Source organism: Pectinophora gossypiella, chromosome 10 (genome assembly GCF_024362695.1).
Source record: "Pectinophora gossypiella chromosome 10, ilPecGoss1.1, whole genome shotgun sequence".
NCBI lineage: Eukaryota > Metazoa > Arthropoda > Insecta > Lepidoptera > Gelechiidae > Pectinophora > Pectinophora gossypiella.
Genome location: NC_065413.1, coordinates 16,894,675 through 16,918,808, shown reverse-complemented (window position 1 = coordinate 16,918,808; position 24,134 = coordinate 16,894,675). Strand labels below are relative to the sequence as shown.

The window sequence follows — 24,134 nt, the reverse complement described above, 5'->3', positions numbered from 1 at the left end:
CGGATCACTGATTAGGTAGCGGATACATGAAGTGCTTCTGGCTCCAGAATCCCACTTACTAAGTATATATCCAGAATTACAGACACTTTAACAGTAAACATTGGTCCTTACGACCATATACCATACCTACCTACCTAAATACATGTTAAGAAAACAATAAATTGTAAGTATATTTTTTGGTTTATTCATTTATTACTGACAAAATTATTTGGTTTAAAATCACAGCATTGCATTATGGTATTTCTGTTATTTACACATTTGATTTGTCAGAGAACATAGACAGCATTGTATCTAAATTAAACGAATATATAATGTTAGCACTACAATCTCATTAAAATTATTATTATAATGGCAGTGTCGCCGGCGGCGGCGGCGGCGGCGCAGCGCTCACGCAGACTCGTCGGTGAACTCGTCGCATCGGTCTTCAAGCTCGTACTGAAAGTTACGATTATCTTTAGAATACATATTTTACGGAATTTATACGGAATAGGTCATGCACAAACGACAATTTGAAACTTCTTTTGATATTCAGTATGATGAACCCTACCGCTTCCTTTAAATAAGATTTCTTAATCGAGTTGATCTGATGAAAGTATATAGGTAGACGTAGTACTTAGATAATAAGTTATTTCTTAGTACTTTTAACATAACAGAGCATCACGCCTGTATCCCCGAAGGGGTAAGCAGAGGTAATTGGGGGCGAGCCTATTGCCATTAACTGGGCACAAATATTGGATACCACGTGATATCAAATATCTATGATCCAAACATGAATTCACACCCATAAAGTCGAATTCAGTATCTTTAAGAACACTAGGACATATAAACACTTTTAAGAAGAATTTCTCGGACATGTCGTAAGAACCGATATATAGAGGGATTGTGTCCTCTCTAATATGTTGGACCATCATATTATTATTATGGGCGACGAGTGATCACCATACTGCCCATCATATCCAACTTATGAGTTCGTATCAAAAACGGCTACGACTTGTCTTAGTATTGACATGTGGCTGTGGGCACCCCGGTGGGGATACGAGCGCGGGCATACAGTACCTCCTCGAGCTGCAGACACTTGCCCCACTCGGCGAGCGTGATGCGGTGGTCGTCGTCCTCGTCGCAGCGGTCCAGGAAGGGCGCGATGCAGTGCTCCAGCGACATCAGCGGCGCGCGGATCGGGAACAACTCGTGCCGAGACACGAACCTGCGCAGACACATTGATATCGTCGAGGACGGACCGTCGCTCTACCTTATTAGTGTATATTGGGCAGTTGACAGACAGGGCCCTTGAAATAGCGCGGCATGGTCGCGCTACTGCTGTGATGTTCTAAGATGACTTCTATAAATTACTTTGAGATCAGACGACCAGATTTAGGATTCTTAAGGAATGCCATAATGGCTGCTCAGAGTAAGAATAAAGAGTCGTCAGTTTGCATCAGAGCGAGTGTGTAGCGTGGCGCGTCACCTGTCGTTGTCGTGCGCGTCGAGGTCGCACCACTTCCAGATGGCGGCGTTGGTCCAGCGGCGCGTGAGGTTGGCCTCGGCCTCGCGCTCCATCTTGAGGTAGTGCGGCGTCAGCTCGCGTCGCTCCGCCATGTCGCGCATGATGTTGAACAGCCAGTCGCGCATGCGCCGCGGGAAGTCCGCCATCTCGTTGTCGTTGCACTCCTGTTCGGGGCACACGGTGACACGTTTAAAATGGCGCAATAATATCTAACAAGGTAGAAATGGGTAAGACGACCTAGGTGCTAGGTGCAATTTTAAAATCTCTAACACGATGAGATATGTCTTTATAGAGAGAATTTGCGTAAATTATTTGATTGTACGAGTGAGTTGTCATTGTCACATCCCTCCTGTGCCCAGTGACGTAGTGGTAGGAACTATCTAGTCCGCCTGGGCCCCCTCGGCGCCGAGTGAGAGACCTCAGCGCTCTCCATTTGTACAGACAACTGGTGAATGCCATCCGAGGGCCATCTGTCATCAGTCATGTAAAAAGGGTAAATTTGTAAATGTAAGTAAAGCTGTTGTAAATGTGATGTTACGGGCATCTCGCGGCAGGCGCCGTAGTACTCGATCTGCACGTGGTGGTACTGCGCCCCGCGGCACAGCTCCGAGTTGTCGAGGCACAGGCAGCGCTGCCGGTACACCTCGCAGTCCGACGACCACGTCTCGTTGTGGTTCGTGCACACCTGTACCATACACGCACAACAATTAACACAAAACTACTAAACTCCTTATTGCACAAACACACAAAAAAAAAGAATTAACGTTTATTGTCTTTGATTTCAACACATGACTTCAGCGGAGGTCCGTGTTGTTCTATGCTTCAAAGACCCGCTCAGACTGGAGCCGAAATTCTTATTGGGATGAGAGGACTGTCAGCAGGCTACTTCTAATTAGGTGGTGTAGGCAATCTGTCAGACTTTTAGGACAACTATAGGTATGGACTTGTGGTAAAGTTTTGGTCTGATGTTTTCTACCGCGTTGAATAATTGAATGATTCGTGTATCGTCTCCAAGCCCGGTGGGCCTCGAACGTGGTACCTTGCGGCGGGAGTCGGTCTCGTAGGGGCACTCCTTGATGCAGTTGCAGACGGCGTCGCCGTGCTCGTCGATCTCGCACACCCGCCCCGCCGAGCAGTGCACCTTCACGCACGGGTCTGGACACATCACGCACATGCACAACAATACCTACGTTTAGTATTGATATAACTAACACAACATAACGGTTATAGACAGTCTACATATCACCCACTGGTGTGCACACTGCGAGCGTAATTCACCACGCTGATCCATTGTTATTACCAACACACATGTGATTAAAATATTCTTCTTATCTTAAAATAAAAAAATCTTAGATTAAAATATTATGAATAAAAAACTAACGTGCTCATTTCGCGGCTTCCTAATCTTTTTAAAATGACTATAGTAGCCATAATAGTAGCCATATACTTACTTAAATTCTTTTCGCGCATTGCATTAAATGTATTATGTAAAAAATGACAATGCTCTCATCTCACCATCAAGAAACACTTCGTTGTCAGACATGCCCTCGGCCGAGTGCTCATTCAGGATCTCATTGACGCGCGCCTTCTCCGACTCCTGCAACAAATATACCAGTCACCACCACGGACCTCGGCGGACCTTCTCTACCGACACGACACACCATAGATTTCAGATACATAGGGATCTGTCTACTTCTACTGATAGATGTGAATTCAGTCCTACCACTATATAGGTTCCGAAGCAGTAGTAGCAAGTAAAAAAAAATATCTTGACAATAACATACATAGGTACACAACACCTCGCCTATTTCCTGTTAGGCATAAACCACAATTCCACTTCCAACGACCCTGCTCACCGTTTACACTTCTATCGTTCTCATAAAAATTTCTTGACCTGGGATTTTTTTTTAATATTTCACTGACGCTGCGTCTAGCCGTAGTCCCGGTACCAAGTGGCATAAAGTGAATTAAGTAAATATTACGAGTGAAAGGTCAAAGAGATGTGGTCAGGTCAGTAGCAGTGGCAGTGCTGAAACATTGGAAATAACCGATGTAGGACATCGTACCTGGAAGCGCCTCTCATCCAGTCTCTCGGACATGCCGAGCTCCAGGTGCTCGGCCTCTGCGTCCTCCCGCACGACGGCTGCGGGGGCGTCGCCGAGCCCCGCGCTCGTGCCCGGCCGCACCGTCGTCGTGCGCAGGCGCCGGTGGCGGCGCCGGTGCTTCTGTACACATAAAATACAACCCACGTTTGTCAGCTCTTATATCTTTATTTTCATGGTGGGAAATCGAGCCAGACCCTGAATGAGATGGTAGAGCTTTTCGCAGAAAAATATTTACCTTTTCACTTTGCATATGTATATTATGCTTTTACTGTTGTATTGTTTCCTATTAGATCAATGTGTTAGATTAGGTAATAGGTAAGAATACCTACTATGGATAGGGATCGAACATACTTTATCTAAGTCCGCGTATCTGCCTAAACTTAAATCTATAAGACGATCAATAAACAGGGGTGTGTTTAACAACAATTGTTTGCAAGCTAGGAGCCGTGAATCCTCACCTCGGCATCAGCGGTGCACATCACCGCGACCAGCACGGCCAGCAGCAGCAGGCGACCCTTCATTGTCTACTCCTACTGCAACAACACAATACAACACCTGTTATTGATTATATTGATTACACGGTTAGGGCAGGTGGTCGCGTTAGGTTAGGACACTAAGTAATCCGCCCTGTAGTTCTGGGCGCAAGAATAGGGCTACGGTATCCCCTGCCTGTCGTAAAAGGCGACTGAAAGGGGACACTGGAGACCGTGAGTGGTAAGGGCGGGGGCCCGAGCCGCTCTTCATACGGTCTCCGGGAGGGACGGCAATGTGACATGGCCTCGCATTGCCGTAAAACTGGGATGGCGTAGGGGTGGGGACCTACCCCGGGACGCGCTTTTTATAGCAGGCGCGAGGGAAGCACCGGTGCGTTCGTTAGAGATCCCGGAGCTTCCCGACATGCGCAGCAGAGGGCCATCGGAGGGGTTTTAGTCGGTAAGAGTCCGACATAACCTCGTCACTCCCCCGGGTGGCGAGGTATCCATGAGGATTTCCCCTTCGTAACCAAAAAAAAAAAGGACACTAAGTAATGACGTAACGTAACGCTTTCTTGTTGTTCGTAATTAAGTCTACAGCTAAGCAAGGTTGACGCTTCTTCCTAACGTTATCGAGAAACTCGGACTCGCGGGAGGTCCTTTGCTACCTAAAAGGTAAAGTAATTATATATATAGTTAATTTTTAGAAAATTCGAAACAAGAATGCAATGCAAAAATGAGTATACGGAGTACTAGGTAGGCACCCTACCGATAGGTCAATATAACAATTCCAGCAGTAGCAGTTATCGATATTGTAATAAAGTACGTGTTCCAGTGAAATAATAAAATATAATAACTAGGCATGTTCAGTTCATGTGTCGTTACTGAGCATGAATCACGCTGTTCCCGTAAACTTCGGGAGCAATGCGGCGGCGGCGGCTGGTGTGATCATTACACGATTACACAGGGTGTTAGTGACAACGTAATGTTTTGAGGGATGATTCAGACCATGATTCTGAGTTGATATCTAGTGGAATTTTCCGTCGCAAAACTAAAAATTTCATTAATTTTCCGACAAGAAATTCCATTTCATACCCCTCATGCCCCTCAGTATTCGTTACGATGGTGTCACTAACACCCATAAGTAGGTATGTACGGTCACGAGTACTAATATGTATACACTTTGAAACCATGTCACATTAACGTTTTTCACAAATGAAACCGTAAGTGTCATTAAATGTCAAATATGATAGTGCGACAGGGCAGGGGTCTAAAGTGGATACATGATATTGCTCATGACTGTACTAGTTGGCTACCTGTATAGGTACTTGTACGGGGTGCAAGTAACGTCGTAACAAATACTGAGGGGGGTACTTCAACTCATTATACAGAGTTAATGTAAACTGGAATTTTCCATCGCAAAAGTATAGAATTGGAAATAATTTAAGAAACCACAAAAACTCATCAATTTTACGACGGAAAATTCCACTTCATATTAACTCAGAATCATGGTCTGAATCATCCTCTTCAGTATTCGTTACGATGTTACTAACACCCTGTATTTCTGTATTGTTACTACACGGTTGTATTATGTATGTGTACCATGTTCATTGTCTTTTAGGAATGCATGTTTATATATTATGGTGTAACGTAAATATTAGTTAAACTTATTATAGGGGTTTTAAAAACACAACTAAGATCCGGAACGTGTTCACATACCAAGTAGAGGCAAATTGAAGGGTCGTCATGCATATCCCGTCTTACATAGACGGACCAAGTATAGGCAAAGGATTGGTGATAATGTCGTCTGATTATACAGATGGCCTAGACGGCCTGAGTAGGTAAGAATTTACGGGCATGAGTTTATGGTTAAGTATAAGTACTAGGAAAACCGTTATTTAGGTCGGTAAACATTGCAGTTTGCACACGTTGCCCGGGTTGCCTGCAGTAAGTGCAGTAGTGTGCGAGCACCCACGAGAGGAGCACCGCAGACCCTGCCACATCAAGAGATATCGTGCGGTTCGTTGCGCGCACCCTAAGTAAACGTTTACTCTCCAAACATGAGAGCAGGCCAGATTGAACACAGATGCGCCGCTGAGCATGCAATTTATATTCAGATTCACTTTGAAGTGTAAAGCTACGCAGCCATAGTTCGTGTTGTAGATAGAGCTCACTCAAATGTAGGGCTCGCTTGTTGTATTGACCGCACACTAGCCGCTGCCGGCGGGCGCCGGTACAGCCGCGGCAGCTACGGCCACGTTACACCCGAGCCGCTCTGACACGCACAAAAGGAAACGCTCGGGTTTCCAACTCAATGAACAGAAATACGACACTTCACACTAACGCACCGTCAGTAACAAATAATAGGTAAATAAGGCTTGGTGAAATCCCGCTGGTCGATGTGTAGTGACAAAAAGATTCAAACTATGGATCTTTACGATGGATTTAAGTGGAGTGCAGCGTGCGTTTTCAATTCTAAATGTTGCCTACAACTTTCCGACCAACGTGAGATTGGTCTGCTTTAATCTCACGTTGCGTTAAATCCTTGCGGTGTTTAAGTTCGATCATAATTCGACCCCTTCCTGACAATTTCGTCACTTATAGTAAACGCTAGCTAAAAGCTTAGTAACTACCTAATCGTGCAAACTCGGAGGAACCGCTGTCAACGTCATGATTCTATTATTTTACAGTGTCAGCAATTTTGTGTTATGATTCACGAGCGTGCGTGGTGTTGCAGAGTGTAATACAATCCGCGGTGCTGTCACCGCTGACCTCATCCCGCATCTGTGCAGATCGTTAGCCCCGGGCCTCGACCCAAGCAACCTCCATACAATAAACATTATTATTACAGCAGGCAGCAGGTTCTAAGTTGGTTTACAGTAAATAACCTAGTTCTAAATGCTAAGAAAACGAAGTGTATTAAATTTGTTCTACCAAACGTAAAGAAAGTAAATAATAACATTAAAATTAACGACGAGAAACTAGATTTTGTTGAACACACAGTTTTCTTAGGAATTACTGTAGATTCAAAACTTCAATGGGGCCCACATATTGTATCACTAGCGGGCAAGCTAAGTTCAGCAGCATATGCCGTCAGAAGGATCCGACAACTCACAGATGTACCCACTGCTAGACTTGTCTACTTCAGCTACTTCCACAGCATAATGTCTTACGGTATTTTGCTGTGGGGTCGAGCCGCTGATGTAGAAACTATTTTCATCATTCAAAAAAGAGCAGTTCGCGCTATTTATAAGCTGCGTTGTCGGGACTCTTTGAGGGAGCTGTTTAAAGAAATAAATATACTGACGGTCGCAAGTCAATATATATATGAAAACATTATGTATGTACGTAAAAACTTATCTCTCCTTCCGAGAAACTGTGAAAGGCATACTTACAATACAAGAAATAAACATAAAATTGCTATTCAAAATTCTAGATTAAGTAAATTAAATTCATCTTTTTTGGGGTTATGTATACGTTTTTACAATAAAATACCAGATAATATTTTAAATTTGTCAGAAAATAAATTTAAAGCTCACGTGAAGCTTACTTTATGTAAAAAAGCTTATTATAAGATTAATGACTACCTAAATGATAAAAATGTCTGGTATTGAATGTGTTCCTCTAGTTATTAAATAACTTGTAATGTATATCCTCATTGGTTTTTAAAAGATGTGTTGCTGTTGCAGTTTCTTGTCATTTCTTCTCCTCAGCCATAACACCTTGCGAAATGACGTAAATTCAAAAATGTTACATTGACCTTCAACAAGTTTATCCATGATAATTACGTTGAATAAATGATTCTGATTTGATTTGATTCTGATCTGATTACTCAACTCCTAAATCTACTCATTTATGTTCCTGCCTAAATAAACGAAACGAACGTGTCTATTACGCTCCGCTTTACATTACACCTACGGCGCTTTACTAATCACAAAACGTAAGGTCCCCATTCATCAGCAAGTAATTCCTGACCAATTACAGGCACGGTTCGTCTTGATCCTGTTTTTGTGGCGCAGCTTAGTACTGCCAAAGGACTTGGTGAAAGGAACAGGCTCTAAAGCTCGTTTACGGCTGTCCATCAGTCGGCGGTAATCTCCGTGATTGGATGTGTATTATTCCTGGTATCGGGCGTGGGCGGCGGCACTGCGGTGGGGGCGGGCTGCTGCGGTACGCTGTGTCATAGAGTTTCTGCTCAATTCACGTACACACTCATTAGTGAAGTTATAAGAATAACGTTCCATATAGGTTAAATAACTTTACCTCACAATATTCTAAGTACCGACCCTCACTCACATATAAAAGTAAATACCGCTTTAATCCTTACTGGGGTAGGCAGAGCCCTAGTAGTTAGAAATCAACTTGTTGCCTCCTAGCCTCGGACTATCACAAAATTTAAAGTAGGTAAGATGAAGAAACCTGTTTACCTACCTACCTGTTTAGATAGCGTAAAGAACAAAATGATTTTCCTATTATTAGAGGTACCTAGTGGTACGCATTTCTTGCTACAATTATTGAATTGATTGTATGCAAACATGAGCGCGTTAGCAAACACTTCTTGCATCTGAGCTCAATTGCGCGACCCTTACATTGATGTGATGATGTCGCGGCCTACTTGCTTGCAGAGCACGGGCTGAAAGAAATCATAATTACTGCTGAATTGAAGAGATTGGTATCAACAAGCGCGACGCGACTATTTGTTTCCATTGACCTAGTTATGCGACGCCGAACACTAGGAGCACGTGGCCGGACCATTCTGGAGCAGGTCGTTGTGACGCCAAGTCAAACTAGGCAAAGTTGCATGCATGTTGTTCTGCAAGGTAACTCTGGGGGCTTATATCGTGACGGCGATACCCGGGTAATTTGAGGTGTCGGAACATGGCAGCTGACTACAGGTACAGCGGTCGTTTGAATTAGTTAAATAGCATAAAAGTTACAATTCCAACGTTTCCAACTACCTATCTAAAGTTGAACTGTTACCGGATCTACTTTAGATGCTCGCTTAAAGCGTTCCGCAAGTAGCAGCACACTGAACATTACTATACGAGTGCTTCGAGTAAGTCATGCTTTATCAATTGCGCATGAAAGGAGTTCTGAGTACTGAATGTGTTTGCAGGCGCGCAGCTGTCGCGGGTACATGCAATATAAGAGGATTTTGTTGCTCTGTATCCGGTATACATATACCTCTACCTATCGACCTAGTCGACAGGAGCAGCTCGTAAACATACCCATAGTTCTTTGTAAATTATTTTTTAGATAGATAGTTACTATAAATTCCCTTAGGTAATGTTCCACGTATTACTGATATATTGACAAAATAAGGTGAAAGTTGTATTCGATCTTGTTGTCCATTATAGTAAGTACTTAGTTGTGGACCCATATCAAAAAGACAGCAGCGGCCCATAATGTTCGCTACCGAGACTATCAATGAAACCGCCAAAATTGTGGCCATGATGAGTAGAGTTTTAATAATCGTAATATTGAGACGAATCATAATTATTTTTAAACTGGTATCTGTGGTGATAACCTCCGGCCTGATTACAAAATGCTGTAACTGTGTCGCGGCACCGTGTCCCGTGGTTTATGACGGTAGCGAGTACTGGGAACCGCGCCATCTTGCCGCCCCGCTGGACGCTACACGCGGTATTTTTGGAGCCACCTGGAGTTAATGACCAATGGCTTTGGGTCCAACGATCTAACATAAGTTCTATGTACGCGTGGCTTACGATATCAGGAAAACCTTTGTTCACCTTACAAGTCCGGGCGATTTTATTAATGATGAGTTAAGACATGCGAACTAGACGCACCGTTAGTTATCCTCAACCGGCGTGGCGCCAAACAGAAGAAGATAAAGCGCAATTTATCTTATGTCATCGGGGTAATGTAATGAGGTTAGCTTAGTCTTCCTGTGTTGTTGCAAATTTTTTGGGTCATGCTTTGTAGCGCGTTACGCAAAGCTCGATGCGGTGGCGATTCGCGGACGGAAGAGATACGCCCGTGTCCGCCCGCGCGCGATAGCGTGACCCCGGCGATAAAACCGACGCTTTGGTACCCTTGTGATAAAAAATATTTAAACATAATTAAGTACGAATTCCTATTTATTTAAGTTGAAATATTTTATTGAAATTTAAGCACAAAGATTTGAACTCGTAGCGGCTTCAACGGTTTTAACTGGCTACTTATTTGTTTGTTTACTGAAAATCTTCCTACCTAAGAATAATATTTATATAAGTAGACAAATTACTTTACCAGAGGACCATAAAAGCTCAAATAAACAAAATGTATTCGTTTCAATAAATAGTTCAGACATTATTAGACCCGATCAATATCGGTCCAATGGCTAGCTATGGCTTTATATGGGTCAAAAATGTATGAGGTAGGTATTCTAATTAGAGTCGCCCGCGTTTTATGTCGGATCTAAACGATTGGGTAACGTAAACAAGCTCCATGTGCCTGCTTCTGAAGCAGGGTCATCGCCTCAGGGTGTCTCCATTTATTTTTGTTTAATATTGCCAGCTGTCCATAATAATCATTAGGGAATTACACTCCGAAATAGAATTTGGTGATAACATACAATTAAATTAATTTAATGTGCGCAATAAAACTTTGTTCCAAACTTTATTTAAAATCCGCGTTGCAGTCCCTATTCTTTGGAAACATACCTAAAGAGCATCCTTTTAAAGTTTAAAACTTTGTTTTAATAAAGGCATTTTGAAATACAAAGCACGTAACTTTATCAACGTTGAAAGTAATCGGAAATCAATAGGTCGCTTTTGGTATTGCTTTACATAATCTTTGAACCTAGCTACCACAAACATCTGTTGTAATTTGCGGTTCATAGGTTTTGTCTGGTTTATTAAGTCGAAGCTTTGGGATATTTTAGGAATAGGACCTGTAGTGTTTATGTTTAGTATTTGTCGCGGTGTGTGGCACCGGCGGCCGTGTGGTGAGAATGTTGAGCTGAATTAGAAATATAACATCAACACGGCGTCACCGCACACAATACACGTTGCCTGCCTCTTCCGCCTGCAACCGCTAAACAACGCACCGGCTGCATTCTATTCTAACACCGGTAAAGGAAATATTACACTTGACAATACTAATATTTACTTTATTAGTACGAAGTTAATGGGAATTATTACAAATTAGAATATAATAAGACTGTTTTCACGGTGTTTTAGTTAGATTAATTATGTTTAACTAGATATATGGTTAAAATGATATTCAATCTACTTCTACTTGTGATTAAGTTTGGCTGAATGAGTCAGGCAAAGTAGGATTGAGGTTGATGGGCAGGTAATACATTATGTCGACGAATACATTTACTTGGGCCAAGTAGTCTCGTTCCAAAATAGACAAGCAAAAGAGATCGACCGTCGTATCGACAACGCCTGGAAGAGCTACTGGTCACTAAAGCATCTAATGAAGGGGGATCTCCCCCTTTCATTGAAACGTAAGCTCGTCGACATGTGTATCCTGCCGATCCTAACCTACGGTGCCCAAACATGGTCACTGACAGCATCTCAAAAGTCCAAGCTCAAGGTCTGCCAAAGAGCAATGGAACGCAGTATCCTAGGCGTTAAACGAATCGACCGTGTGCGAAACACTACACTGCGATCCAAAACGGGTATCACTGATGTAGGGAAAAAGTCCGCCAAACTGAAGTGGGACTGGGCCGGACACGTTTGTCGGATGCATCCGGAGCGGTGGGCACGAGTCGTTACTCACTGGATACCTCAGGGCGGGCTTAGAAGTCGAGGCAGACCGCGTAAAAGATGGTGTGACGACCTCAATGCTTATCGCAAGGATTGGCCGGAGATCGCACAAAGTCGAGAGGAGTGGAAAAATCAAGGGGAGGCCTTTGCCCAGCAGTGGGATCGTATAGGCTAAATAAGATAAGAAGATAAGAATGAGTCAGGCAGACACATTTTTGTAAAAAGAATATAAAAAATAGTCTCATGAACATCGACCAAATTCCCGAAAGCCTGTTTTAGAAGTTCCTTTGCCCAAGTATTTTCACAATAGGTATCATTTAGGATAATTTTTTATTCACATTTTTCAAGTCGTTCTATGATGTTTTAAAAAAACCTTTTCAAGCAAATTAAATTGGAATTTTTGGCCTGGTTTCAGACTTTTAGGCCCAAGCAAATTAAAAATAAGGAACGATATCAGATTAAAAAAGGCAAATAAACTTAATATTTTCGCGCGGTTTTATAAAAAAGTTTTGTTGTTTTAATTTAAGTACCTATGTAAATTTCGAATGTTTAAGGAATTTTAGTGAACAACGTTGTGATTTATTATGATTGGTGCATATACTCACGTGTGTGCCGGCGATGCTCTCTAGCGGACGGCAGCGCGCGGACTGGCGGGCTCGCCTCGCGTCTTCTCTCTTCACAGAACGCGGAACTTACATTGCTCCTCCACTAACGAGCTTGTATCTTCAATCCGCGAGAAACCACCTATGGACGAGCATTTCTGAGGACTATAGTAACATTATAATACATCAAAGGTAGCGTAACAGTGGGCTTACGAGGTTCTGTTATTATGTATTAAAAGTGAAATACTTACAAAGGAACGTCCAGATACTGCTTTAATTAACCTGTACCCAGTCGTTCGTACATTTTCTCTCGCATTTTTTGCTGAAATTTCCGAATTGCCTAACTAAAATTATTCTTGGGTTTGCCCACGGGTTTTTAACTTTTTAAGTACTTACCTAAAATTGTCATAGTGTTGTGGGATGGGATACCCACCCATCTATCTAGAATTTGTATATGTGCGTATGGTGCACGGACAGACGGATCATCAATCGCAGTGTTCAGTGGGCGCGATACACAACATACCTCGTCTCATAAGGGTCGAACCATATCTGGTAGCACGCTATCGCATTTGGTTTGTTGACAATACGGTAGATAGATTATGACTGAAATGTGCCAGTGATGGAGCTTCTAAGAGTACACGTTTCACCTCTAGATATCGTTAAATCATACCATCTTGAAAACCTTAAAATACCTATATAATTAAAGCACATAATAACGGTTTCTTACCGCGTTTAAATGGGGATATGAGACTCCCGATATTTACCTACATCTCCGTAATTATGTTACATTCATCACAAATTTACGAGCTACGCTCTTGTCGGTGTAGCATTCTCGCAGCAGCAAAAAAAAGGGCAGTGGTTGCCCCCTTGCCTTCCGCCTAGCAGTACTCTGTCTGAAGCGAGTGGGATGGCGCCCACCGTACTAGGACTCCTGTCGTCCGCCTCTAAATAGTACTACAAAAGTACACGTATATAACCATGATCAATATAAATATCCCATTCATGGAATGTTCTTCATTAAAAACTAATATAGAAACGTACTTCTTCAATACATTCTTCGAAAAAAATTATAAAAAATGCTAAAAATAATAAAGTATCTACTTACCTACATTTAAATTTCTTTTTGTATTTTTCTAGTTTCTGTGTGCAATAATTGCAATAACTAATTCGGATCTTAATAACATTACAAAAAAAAAATATATATTTCAATAATAGCTTAATAAAATATTGCATTACTGAACACAGACTACCTTTGTATTAAGTACCTTTTATTTCGTGTTTCACAGCAGGCGGCCGCGCATGTCAATTCGTTCATTAGTCGATTTCGCCGCGTTTTTAGCAAACGACTGTTCAGAAGTATAGGAAAGTGCGGTGTGCTGCTGCCAGATGTAGTTCAAGTTTAGGTTGTAATTTTCTGAATATTCATTAATTTACCAGTGTTTTTGCCAGTAAGAAATGAAACTGTATCTCTATAGGGAAAAAGGTTGTTCAAATAAAACAAACAGTTGTTACAAAAAGTACATCTCTATTACAGAGGGCAGTTGGTGATGCCGCGCCGCCAGCGCGTGTCGCTCTCTTGGGTGCCGTCTTTAGTACATGTGAGTATCACATCATTAATATCATCCCTGTATATATATATGTCTGCAGGCAGAGCCACTGTGAAACTTTGTTCCTCTCAAGTACACGACGGCCCAGCTTACGAGACGCGCGGGCGACTCGGCGGGTCTGTTGTTAACTACACAAACTGCACTTGACAAATTTTATCGAAAAAAAAAATACACTTTAGCACAAATTTAAGACCCCATAATATATAAAATAATTTCATGGAACTGTAGGTAAACACGTGGAAGTGATAGATATACTTACATTATGCGTAACATCTAAATATTGCTTTCGGTTGCGGATGGGGTCTGAACTTTGTTAACAGAGATATTTTAGAGTGGGCCTGCCCGCTCATGGACCGACATCGGCTTCGCTCGCCGCTCGTACAGGATCACACAAATCATAAATTAGTCTAAGTTTAGCGAGTCTATGACATGTAAATATTATCTACGCGCGAACTAATCAAAAGGGTGTTCTGTGCAACCCTGCAGGCGGGCGGGCCGGCGCAGGCGGGCGCGGGGCCACACCCGATGTCTGTCCTTTACAGTACTACGAGACTCCAATAGTTATTATTTACAATAAATAAGTACACGAAATTTTGCGAAATGGCGGGCGTGTGCTTACACGGTGCGCCACCTTGCCGTGACGCTGCTGCTGGTAACTTAGTATGCACGGATAATATGATTGTCATGGTTTGTTTTGAATACAATTGAAACGTAATTGGGCCAGACCCTACACGAGCCACCTTAGCAACCTCTACGCTATGAGCGCCGCGCCCGCGGGCGGCGCACCGTGTGCTCACGTGCTAATACAATTCATTACCCAAACTCTGAACGTTATTCGTAACTATATATATAGTACTTAAATGAGAATATATTTATTAAAAAATGGGAGGACAATATAAACAACCGACGAAAACTTAATACAAAAATCTAGTCACTGCCAATTTGCTTGTCAGTTTTATTTAGAATATGAATGTATAATACAAGTTTCAAACGAATCGTTTGCGATGCCGGCGGGCGGCGGGCGGCGGGCCGCCGGCGGCCGCTCGCCGGCACCCGGACATAATTACTCCATACAGACCTAAGTAAATGCATAAGACTTTGCATCAATATCGTTATTTGCGAACCGATACATAACATACATTTTTTTAAATACAAAATACGTTATTTTATTTATAATGTGGAAATATTTCGGAGCTAATGCTTAAGTCAGTTTCACCGCGGTCGCGGGACGCCGCGGTGACGGTGACGGTATCACTATTTACACTCGTAGAGTTCAGTTCTATTTCGTGTTATTGTGAGGACGCGAGACTCGCATCACGTGACTACTAAAATAAAATACATATGTATAAGAAATTCGACAAATATCATCGGCGACAAACGTATGACATCGTCAATCCTGTGCGGAGCAGGAGACTGGCGCAGAATGCGCGAGTAAAGCGATCGGTAATGACTATAGGGCGTCGCTCACTAGAATTTGAAACCGTAGGGTGGCGAGGAGCTACATAGTCCGTCGACTGACGACGAACAATCAGCGCGACGAGGGATTTGGAGGCGGGAAGGTCGACGTAATGCGTAAGAGATGCTACGAACGTCGACCCGGGCGAGCGCCAGCTCGGAGGCGGTGCACACTTTCATTCTCATAGGACCGGTACGTATACATAAAATTAGGGGCGCACGGAAATTCTAAATAAATAGGACAAAACCGTCAGCTAGCGCGATAAATATCAGCGTACGGTTGCGTGCCACCGCACGCCCGCGTCCCACCCGGGGAACTCTTCGCCCGACGCGGCGCCACTCTAAAGCGGGAAAAGACGGACACTAATCTAGAATTTAGAGGATTCGGGACGACTCGAATACGAACGTCGATCGCGGGTCGGGCCGACGCGGGCGCCGGCCGCGCGGCGACGCTCGGGGTATTATTAATTTACTATCTAACTACTTAAACGAAAGAAGAGAAGCGACATGCGAAGCGTGTTGCGGGGGGTCGGGGGCGGGCGCGGCGGGCGCTAGCGGCGGTAGGCGCCGGCGCGGGGCGGGTGCTGCGGGTGCGGGGCGTGCGCGGGGTGCGCGGGGTGCGGCTGCGCGCGGTGCGACGACAGCGGGCGGCGCCGCGGCGGCTCCAGGCGCCCGCGGGCCTTCTTCTCCTCCACGTTCAGCTTCACGCCGTCCGCGCTGTCCGGCGGGAAGTACAGCGGCTGCAACACACACGGCGTCACTCGAGGGCCGGCTAGCGGCGAAGCTGACAATACTGTCGCCTGCGGATCGGGATCATAAGATCCGCCCTACCAGGAGAGTGTTCAAACATATTTGGTCAGGGGAGGACATCTGCAATAAGTGATATTTACCGCGGCATTGAGGCAGTCGTGCGCGGCCTGCGAGGTCTCGTAGGTGATGAAGCCGTAGTTGGGGTGCCGGGGCGCGCCCGGCGCGGCGGGCTTGGAGTGCACGCGCAGCTCGGCCACGGGCCCGAAGCGCGCGAACAGCGCCCGCAGCGCCTCCTCCGTGGCCGAGTGCGGCAGGTTGCCCAGGAACAGCTGCTGGGCGTCCGAGTAGCGCCGCGCGCCTCCGCCCTCCGCTGGAACCGGACGTCTATATTAGCTCAACTGCATCTCGACATTACCGACATATCTGGAACCAGCTTATATATTATATAGTCATTACCGTGCCAAGGGGTGGGCGAGGCGAAACCTCGAGAGATGTAATTGATTGCATGGTGACAGATTGTCAAAGAACCGCTCAACTTTTAGGTTGGAAGTGGTTTAAATAACGAGGAGCGCTCTTATATTTAAGTTTCTTCAAGAATTAAAGTTGTACATGTCCTGATCCCAAGTGTCATAGTATAAATGAAAGGTCGGCGAGTCCGTGGTGAGCGTGGCTGTGAGAATGAGCATGTCTGACCGGGCGGCGGCTGCAGGTCGCGCGGCGGGCGCGGGGGGCGCGGGCGCGGCTCGTGCGCGGCGGGCGCGGCGGGGGCGGGCGCGGGGGCCGGGGCGGGGGTGGGCGCGGGGGCGGCGGGCGGCGACACGCGCGCCGCGGCGCCCGACTTCAGCAGGTTGGCGTACGTCTTGGGCTCCGGCGCCGGGACCGGGGCCGCTGCACATATTACAAATTTGATAGAGACTAGGCAAAGGCATACGTTATTCAGCCTATTTTAGGAGACGTATTTTTAAAAAATGCAAAAGCATTACAGCGTGATTTTTTTAATATAAGCATATCTGTATACCTTTCTTAAACATGATACGATATTTTTGTTTTTGTATGACAAACATGTAATGCAAAATGTGTCTCACCGGGCGGCGGCGTGGGCTCGCGCGGCGGCTCGGGCTCCGGCGCTGGCTCGCCCGCGGCCGGCTCCGGCTCCACCTCGCGCTGGTCACGTTGATCTCGTTGATCGCGTTGCTCGCGTTGATCTCGTTGATCGCGTTGTTCGCGCTCCGCAGTGCCGCAGGCCAGACCACTCGCTGCAATCAATCGTTACATATTATATTACTATTATACATGTATAAGAATATGTAATAAATATATATAATTTAAATGGAAATCATGACACAAGACGAAAAAGACGTGAATTTAACGTGGTTGCAAGAAGACTTGAAATTCGTCGGTATGTATGAGTTTAAAAATATTGATGGATAGTGAATATCAGGCACCTTGCAGCGCGAGGTGGCGCGCGTCGCTGGCGGGCGGGCTGGCGGGCGGCGCCACGCCGTTGACGGGCGCCAGGGCGGCGGGCGCCAGCGCGGCCGGCGCCAGCGCGGCGGGCGGCGGCGGCGGCGCGGGGAAGGGCGCGGGGAAGGCGGCGCCGGGGAAGTAGCCGCCGGGCGCCTCCTCGTCCTCCGCCTCCGAGCGCCCGGAGCCCGAGCCCGAGTCGTCCGAGAACACTATGTCCTGGTAGCGGAAGATGTCGTTGTGCACGTAGTACTTCTTGGGCGACTGCGCGGCCAGCACGAAGGTCTGCGTGAACCGCCGCATGGGTGCCCCGCCGTTGGACAGCTCGCCCGTCACCTGCACCACCACGCCGTTGCCCAGCGTCGCCTGCGCGTCCACCTGCCACACACACAACATTATACACGAATAAACAATAATACTACGTATACAACGGTAACTCTCCGCTCCGCACCAATTCGTATTGGGCGCTGACTTCACCCCCTTAGTCTTGCAGGCTTGCAAATGCAGTAAGCGGCTAAAGAGTTAGAGGGACGGCGCGGACTGTCCCGTTCGCATTAACGCGATAAGGCGGCACACGGTCAGGATGAGATTTACGTGTCGAGTGTTCAGGCTGTACATCCATTTCGAACGAAGTCAAGAGACGACATTAAGATTGATTGACATATCTTTGCTGACGTTGGTTGTGTTGTCCAGATTACCACTAGAATCATTAAAACTACGAAATATACAGTAATACGTGTAATATAAGTTTTGAATATGTCGAATGTAATCTTGTCCCTTTTTAACCGACTGTAAAGAGTTGTTTTGGTAACAACACGACAACGACGATATATAAGCACCTTGATTAATGTACTAATATAAAGTCATTGCTTGAATGCCGATATCTTATCAATAAACAAACAGCATGGCTAAATCGCAACTGCATCGTCCTTACCGAGTGAAAACGCTCGCTCCGGGCAGCAAGGTCGGAGCGGTATAACTAGCTGATTCGTTTTATATTGCAAGGAATATTATGTAACACTGCTAGACTTGCTTTATAAGTTACACTTGCAACTACTATTAAAGCAAGCAGAACCAACACGTATTTCATATTATTGACTCTCAAGTTAATCATGACATAAACCTCAATTTATATTATTGAATTGTAAGTCACAGGTTACCAGCATATCACTAGCACATATTTTTACATGTCATGTTTGCCGTTGTATAAATATTATCAGATTATGTTTTGGCTTGAAATACATCCTAAAGTCGTTTTTAGACATTTGCTTTTTTATCTTTATTTACAATCGAATGCAGTAACTCAATTAATATGACGTAGTTTGATACAAAGAAGTGCTAAGATTGTAATGAACCATATCGTCCATAAAATAGTTCCTCGTGCTGTGGTGAACAAATACCCTTAGAAAACTTTTACTTTTCAACATTCCCGGAATGAAAAGCAGTTGAATGCATTTTATATGTTTCTCTTTACTCCCAGGCCAGCAGAGCTACTTTAGTAACTATGTGGCCATGTCAGGGGCCTTTGGCGGCTTACTAGTAACCCTGACACCAGAGTGACTAGATCCGACATTGACCACATGAGATAAAAGCAGACAAGTTTTAATAAAGACTATAATAGTTATTGTACCTGGCTGATCTTAGCATGGCAGTCGCGGAAGTTGAGCTGCTGGATGCGGTTGTGGATCTGCTTCTGGCCGACCACCGGCAGCGTCTCCCGGTTGGGCGCGTCGAGCCCGCCGTGCACGAACGACGAGTAGTTGTTGTAGAACCTGCAACACATTCACACGTTCACTATTTACTTAACTGTTTTATTGGTAAATGTGATGAACTGTTGCCATTACATATGTGTTACACTAACATACATGTTGAAAATATTAAAACATTATTTGATATGTATTTTATACTACAGTTACCTAATTGCCTAAAAAGGAGAATAACCCAAAATTAAGAAAACTAACTTACTATAGAAAAAGAATTAGTGGATTCTGAATCGTCAATTTTTGTATAAAGTACATTTTTGTGAAATGTAAATCCTATTTTATAAAATTTTGAATTTAATATTAAGTACTTAAATAACAAATTACTATTTGTATGCCTACTAACAGGCTGAGATCAGAGATTGTAATAACTTTATGTAACATCCTTTTGTATACCTGTATTTACAAATAAATATTTTGATTTGAAAACAATAAGTAACTTTAATGATGATTTTACAGCTCTATAAATAAAAATGGATAACCTACAGTGTACTGTGGCTAAATATTTAATGTTAGTACCCATATTACACATACTGAATTTCTGCACACCTACAAATCTCATATTAAATTTTGTTGCTGTGGGGCCAGCTTGCAAAAACTTTATTTCACATTGATTTTTTTTTCATTTTCATTGATTTGAAGCATAACTAAATAACAATTAGGCACCTCTGCAGAGATTCATAAATCAAACATTACAAGCTGATTAAAAAAATAACAACTAAAAAATAATATAATAATTTAAAAAATATAACTACGCTAAATGCTAAATAAACTTAAGTTCATCCTTGTAAAAATAATTTAGCATGAGATGGTGCGGGTACTTAGTTCATCGTGCGATATAATATTATAGATCAGATTACCCCAATTGGCAATATAGTCGTGAGCGTATATTATGTTGTATATATAATGTAAGTATATTTGTATGTGTTCGCACGTGGTATTTTGCGGCCAAGACGGTAGAGGGCGCAAAGCGTCAGCGCCGGGCACAATGCCTCGCCTGATGAATAGAGATAACGGTCACTCGCCACCCCATCGAGCGCCCAGGATTACCAGCTCGGAAATTACCACGCCACTTTACTTTATATCGCCTTCTCATTGTTTACTTCTCAGAACAGACCTCTATACAAATTTCATGGTCTATGTTTAATGATTCTTTTGTCCTTTGTGAGCAAACTATGCGCGGGGCATTAAAGTCATTAGAAAATGAGATTTTAGGAAACAGCTGTCTAGTAACTTCATTAGTTTTACTATGGTGTAAGAATACGATAAGTAACAATAATTATTCAGATCGTTAAACAATCAAACAATTAATTACAAAATATGTTATGGCATGGCATGAGTCATAAACTTTAGGAAATTAATATTTTATCTGTCTGTAATGTTCTCTACCCAAATGAGTAATATTTTTATATAATTTCTTTTAACTATAGATATGTGGAGGAAGCAAGAGAAGTGTGTGTCAAAATCGAAGCAAATGGAATTCCATAGTCTCTGCTTACCTTGTGGTCTTTATTATTATTATTATTGTGGTCATATGTTGTCTTCTGTGGCTTGTAGCTGTTATTACCATGATCTTCTTCTATCGTGTGGGTTGTGAAGTGGTTGACCAACCTCGTCAACCCTGGTGTTAAGGTATTTATTGAGCCACCATAGGCCCCTGACATAGCTCATGAGAAGAAGAAACTACTTCGATAGGAGTTACGCACGTGGGGTTGCTGTCTGTCTGCATTAACTATAAAAGCTGGTACCCTTGAAGAGGTGTAAGTTTTTTTAAGATAGGTACCTACTTTTACAATGTCAGGTAGAAATTGGTGCCTCCCTTCCTACCTGAGCCAGAATAACCATTTTGAATGGAAATATATAATGCTTTCATCAGCTCATGTTTAGATGGTGGGCTCCTAAATAGTACCATGTCTAGGTATAATATAAATGAGGACTGCATTTTTGTCAAAAAAAAAAAACTTGCATTTATTTATTACAGCTGCTGGTGTAATCACAAGAAGTCAATGAAATCACCATAGACTGTTTTTTTTGATGTACCATTGACAGAAAAATTTAACCATAATTGTTTGCGTATGTGTACAAGATTGTAATAAATTACCATCTGACATAAAAAAATTACCTTTAACTCAATTTAAGACAAAAATGTATAAATAGCTCAATGAAAAAAAAAAATAATATTGAAGAATTTATAAGATAAAACTATTTAAGATTACCCGTCGCACTACCAATATTGCATGCCTATTTTTATAAGCAAATCATGATGTACTTATTTACACTTGTTACCATGTTAAAATACCATGTTTTAAGCAAATAAATGATTATGATTATAGATAGGACTTAAATGTGATATAAAATTGATAATACCCAGTGAGCGAGTTAATGAATTTATACTACTAATTAAAAATGCTAATAAATACTAACAACTACACAACTTCCACTTTTTTAATTCTGATACTCATGTTCCTAATCCTTGAGTGATGTGACGAGATTATGAGACACTTATGCGGAAATGTGGTACATGTTCATCAGCCTGGAGTAGGACAGTGTGGAGCATGATGTGTATATAGGCGGTACATGCTGTGTAATGTGTAAGAATGCTGGTTCAGACCTGTGCAGATGGGCGGGCGCCTTGTTGAGCAGCGTGTAGTACTGGCGGACAAACTCGCGGCCGACGCTCTGCGGGGACGGGGACGCCTCCATTACCATCGCTGTTGTAACACTGCGCTGATACAGCCCTCTGCTATACGCTGCCCTGTTGACACACACATACCCATACATTTACTAATACAAATATACAAAACTACCTCAAATTGTTTACTTTCAATAATATTTTCTATACCATATTTTCTCTAATTATAAAGAAAAAAACATTTGCCAATGATAGTTTTCAATAATTTCAAATTAAAATTTAACTTACTTATTTAAAATGGTGTGTTTTAAACTGTATACTACTCATCTCTACTTAGTTATTATTTCATTAATTTAATTTGAGCTAGATTTAGAGTCATAGCCCAGTTGGAAGAATGCTCGACTCCCACTGTGTGGTCACTGATTCCCCCATGGGCCTGAACCAATGTTATATAAATTTATGTTTAGGATATAAATGATTACTACATACTAAGCAGTGAAGGAAAACATTGTGAGAACCCACACTCCCGAGAAATGTGTTTCGGAGGTATGTGACATATATCCTGTATTCTATTGGGCTGGTTTTCCCTTCGTGGGTTGGAAGGTCAGACAGGTGTAAAAAACTGGACCTGTCTTCTTCAGGTTAAGTAAGCTGACCCTGTGAAAACAGGATAATGCTAAGGAGATGATGATTTGACACTGAAGCAGTAAAAGGCCCATATTGATAAACAGCTTAAATACAAACAATATTAATAACCACAATATGAAATATATTTGTTTAATTCATAGCAGCAGTTGCAACAAGCATACCTGCCCATTTTGTGGCTCTTTTGAATTATCAACTTTGATTTGAATTTTATTTATGTACCTACTTGTGATGGGTGGAGTGATACATATCAAGTAACTAAACAACATATCCAGTTACTGTACAAGGTCAAGGATATAGTGGTATTTTTCTCAATTTAAATTATACATTTTACAAAATTATTAACAGTATGTGTGACATAGTACTGTCCAAAATAAACATTTAAATTATTATGAATTGTGGCAGTAACCAACAAATTAAGCAATGGACAGATGTTTTTATTATATTTATTTTCTGAAAACATAAAAAGAATGGATTTTTTGATAAATTATATTTATACTTTTACCAATGTCATGGTGTGATCTGTCAATCACTTATCCTAAATAAAAACATGTTTCAAGTGTGTTTATTGTCATATGTATCCGTCTTTTACAACGTAATGTACCTATAATAATATTTCATAGTAATGGTATGATATCACACTCTACAATGTAAAAAAGTTCGGTTCACGTGGTATTTCTGCAAAGACGAGCCGCGTTCATGTATCTCTGGGCGCCTCAATCGCCACTGGCGAGAAGGGCCCGCGAAGTGCTTCACATTCACGAAAAGTTACTTGCTTCTATTGTCAAAGCACGCATGGCGACTTCTACAGAGACTTATCAAACTACCATCATTATACGGCATAAACAACTATTTTAAACGTTTCCGTGGTGCAAAAATAAGAAATTTATAATATTCTTCTAAGGTTAAGTATATCAAAACTGGCTGAAGTGATAAAACATAGAAATATTCTTGGATTAACCTAAAGAAATACGTCTGCCGACAATCAAAATAATGAGCATGTATCGGACTTAACACATGAAATTACTAAATAAAACTTACCTTAGTAAAATCTAGGCATCAAAGTAGTGTAATCTGCTTCAAATTATCACAAAATTCGCCGAATTTTCACCATAAATATGGACTGAAAACAGAAAAAGAGCCTACCTCACCGTTCGGTGTCAATTTTGTAATAATGTTGCCAATTTTTATTTAATAATTTCTACTTTACCTACAGTTAACATATTTTAAATCTGGCAACATAGTTTTAGTACACCCTTTTGAATTTAATTTATTTAAAAAATATATTCTTGCTTTTATATTATATGAAATAACTTTCCGTAAAAACTGACACAAAAGTAACACATACAATTCATTTTTATTCTAGTACCATTTTAGTCGAATCGGATTGTTTTATTTATGAAACAATAACATCTCAGCTTA

At 42.5% G+C, this 24,134-nt stretch overlaps 2 protein-coding genes across 2 annotated transcripts; both read right to left on the bottom strand.

Annotated features, from left to right (window-relative positions):
- Positions 1 to 161: 161 nt before the first annotated feature.
- On the bottom strand, positions 162 to 12,503 carry LOC126369989 (SPARC). Its single transcript, XM_050014608.1, has 9 exons — positions 12,403 to 12,503; positions 4,068 to 4,142; positions 3,571 to 3,729; positions 3,020 to 3,101; positions 2,544 to 2,659; positions 2,043 to 2,189; positions 1,466 to 1,668; positions 1,057 to 1,204; positions 162 to 435 (listed from the first exon to the last, which is right to left on the bottom strand). The coding sequence occupies exons 2-9, from the start codon at positions 4,128 to 4,130 to the stop codon at positions 388 to 390; spliced, it is 966 nt and encodes a 321-aa protein (XP_049870565.1). The 5' UTR covers positions 4,131 to 4,142; positions 12,403 to 12,503; the 3' UTR covers positions 162 to 387.
- A 1,401-nt stretch (positions 12,504 to 13,904) lies between these two features.
- On the bottom strand, positions 13,905 to 23,882 carry LOC126369976 (ras GTPase-activating protein-binding protein 2). Its single transcript, XM_050014589.1, has 8 exons — positions 23,754 to 23,882; positions 22,047 to 22,190; positions 19,306 to 19,447; positions 17,657 to 18,053; positions 17,297 to 17,467; positions 16,905 to 17,099; positions 16,352 to 16,581; positions 13,905 to 16,201 (listed from the first exon to the last, which is right to left on the bottom strand). The coding sequence occupies exons 2-8, from the start codon at positions 22,142 to 22,144 to the stop codon at positions 16,013 to 16,015; spliced, it is 1,422 nt and encodes a 473-aa protein (XP_049870546.1). The 5' UTR covers positions 22,145 to 22,190; positions 23,754 to 23,882; the 3' UTR covers positions 13,905 to 16,012.
- Positions 23,883 to 24,134: the final 252 nt, after the last annotated feature.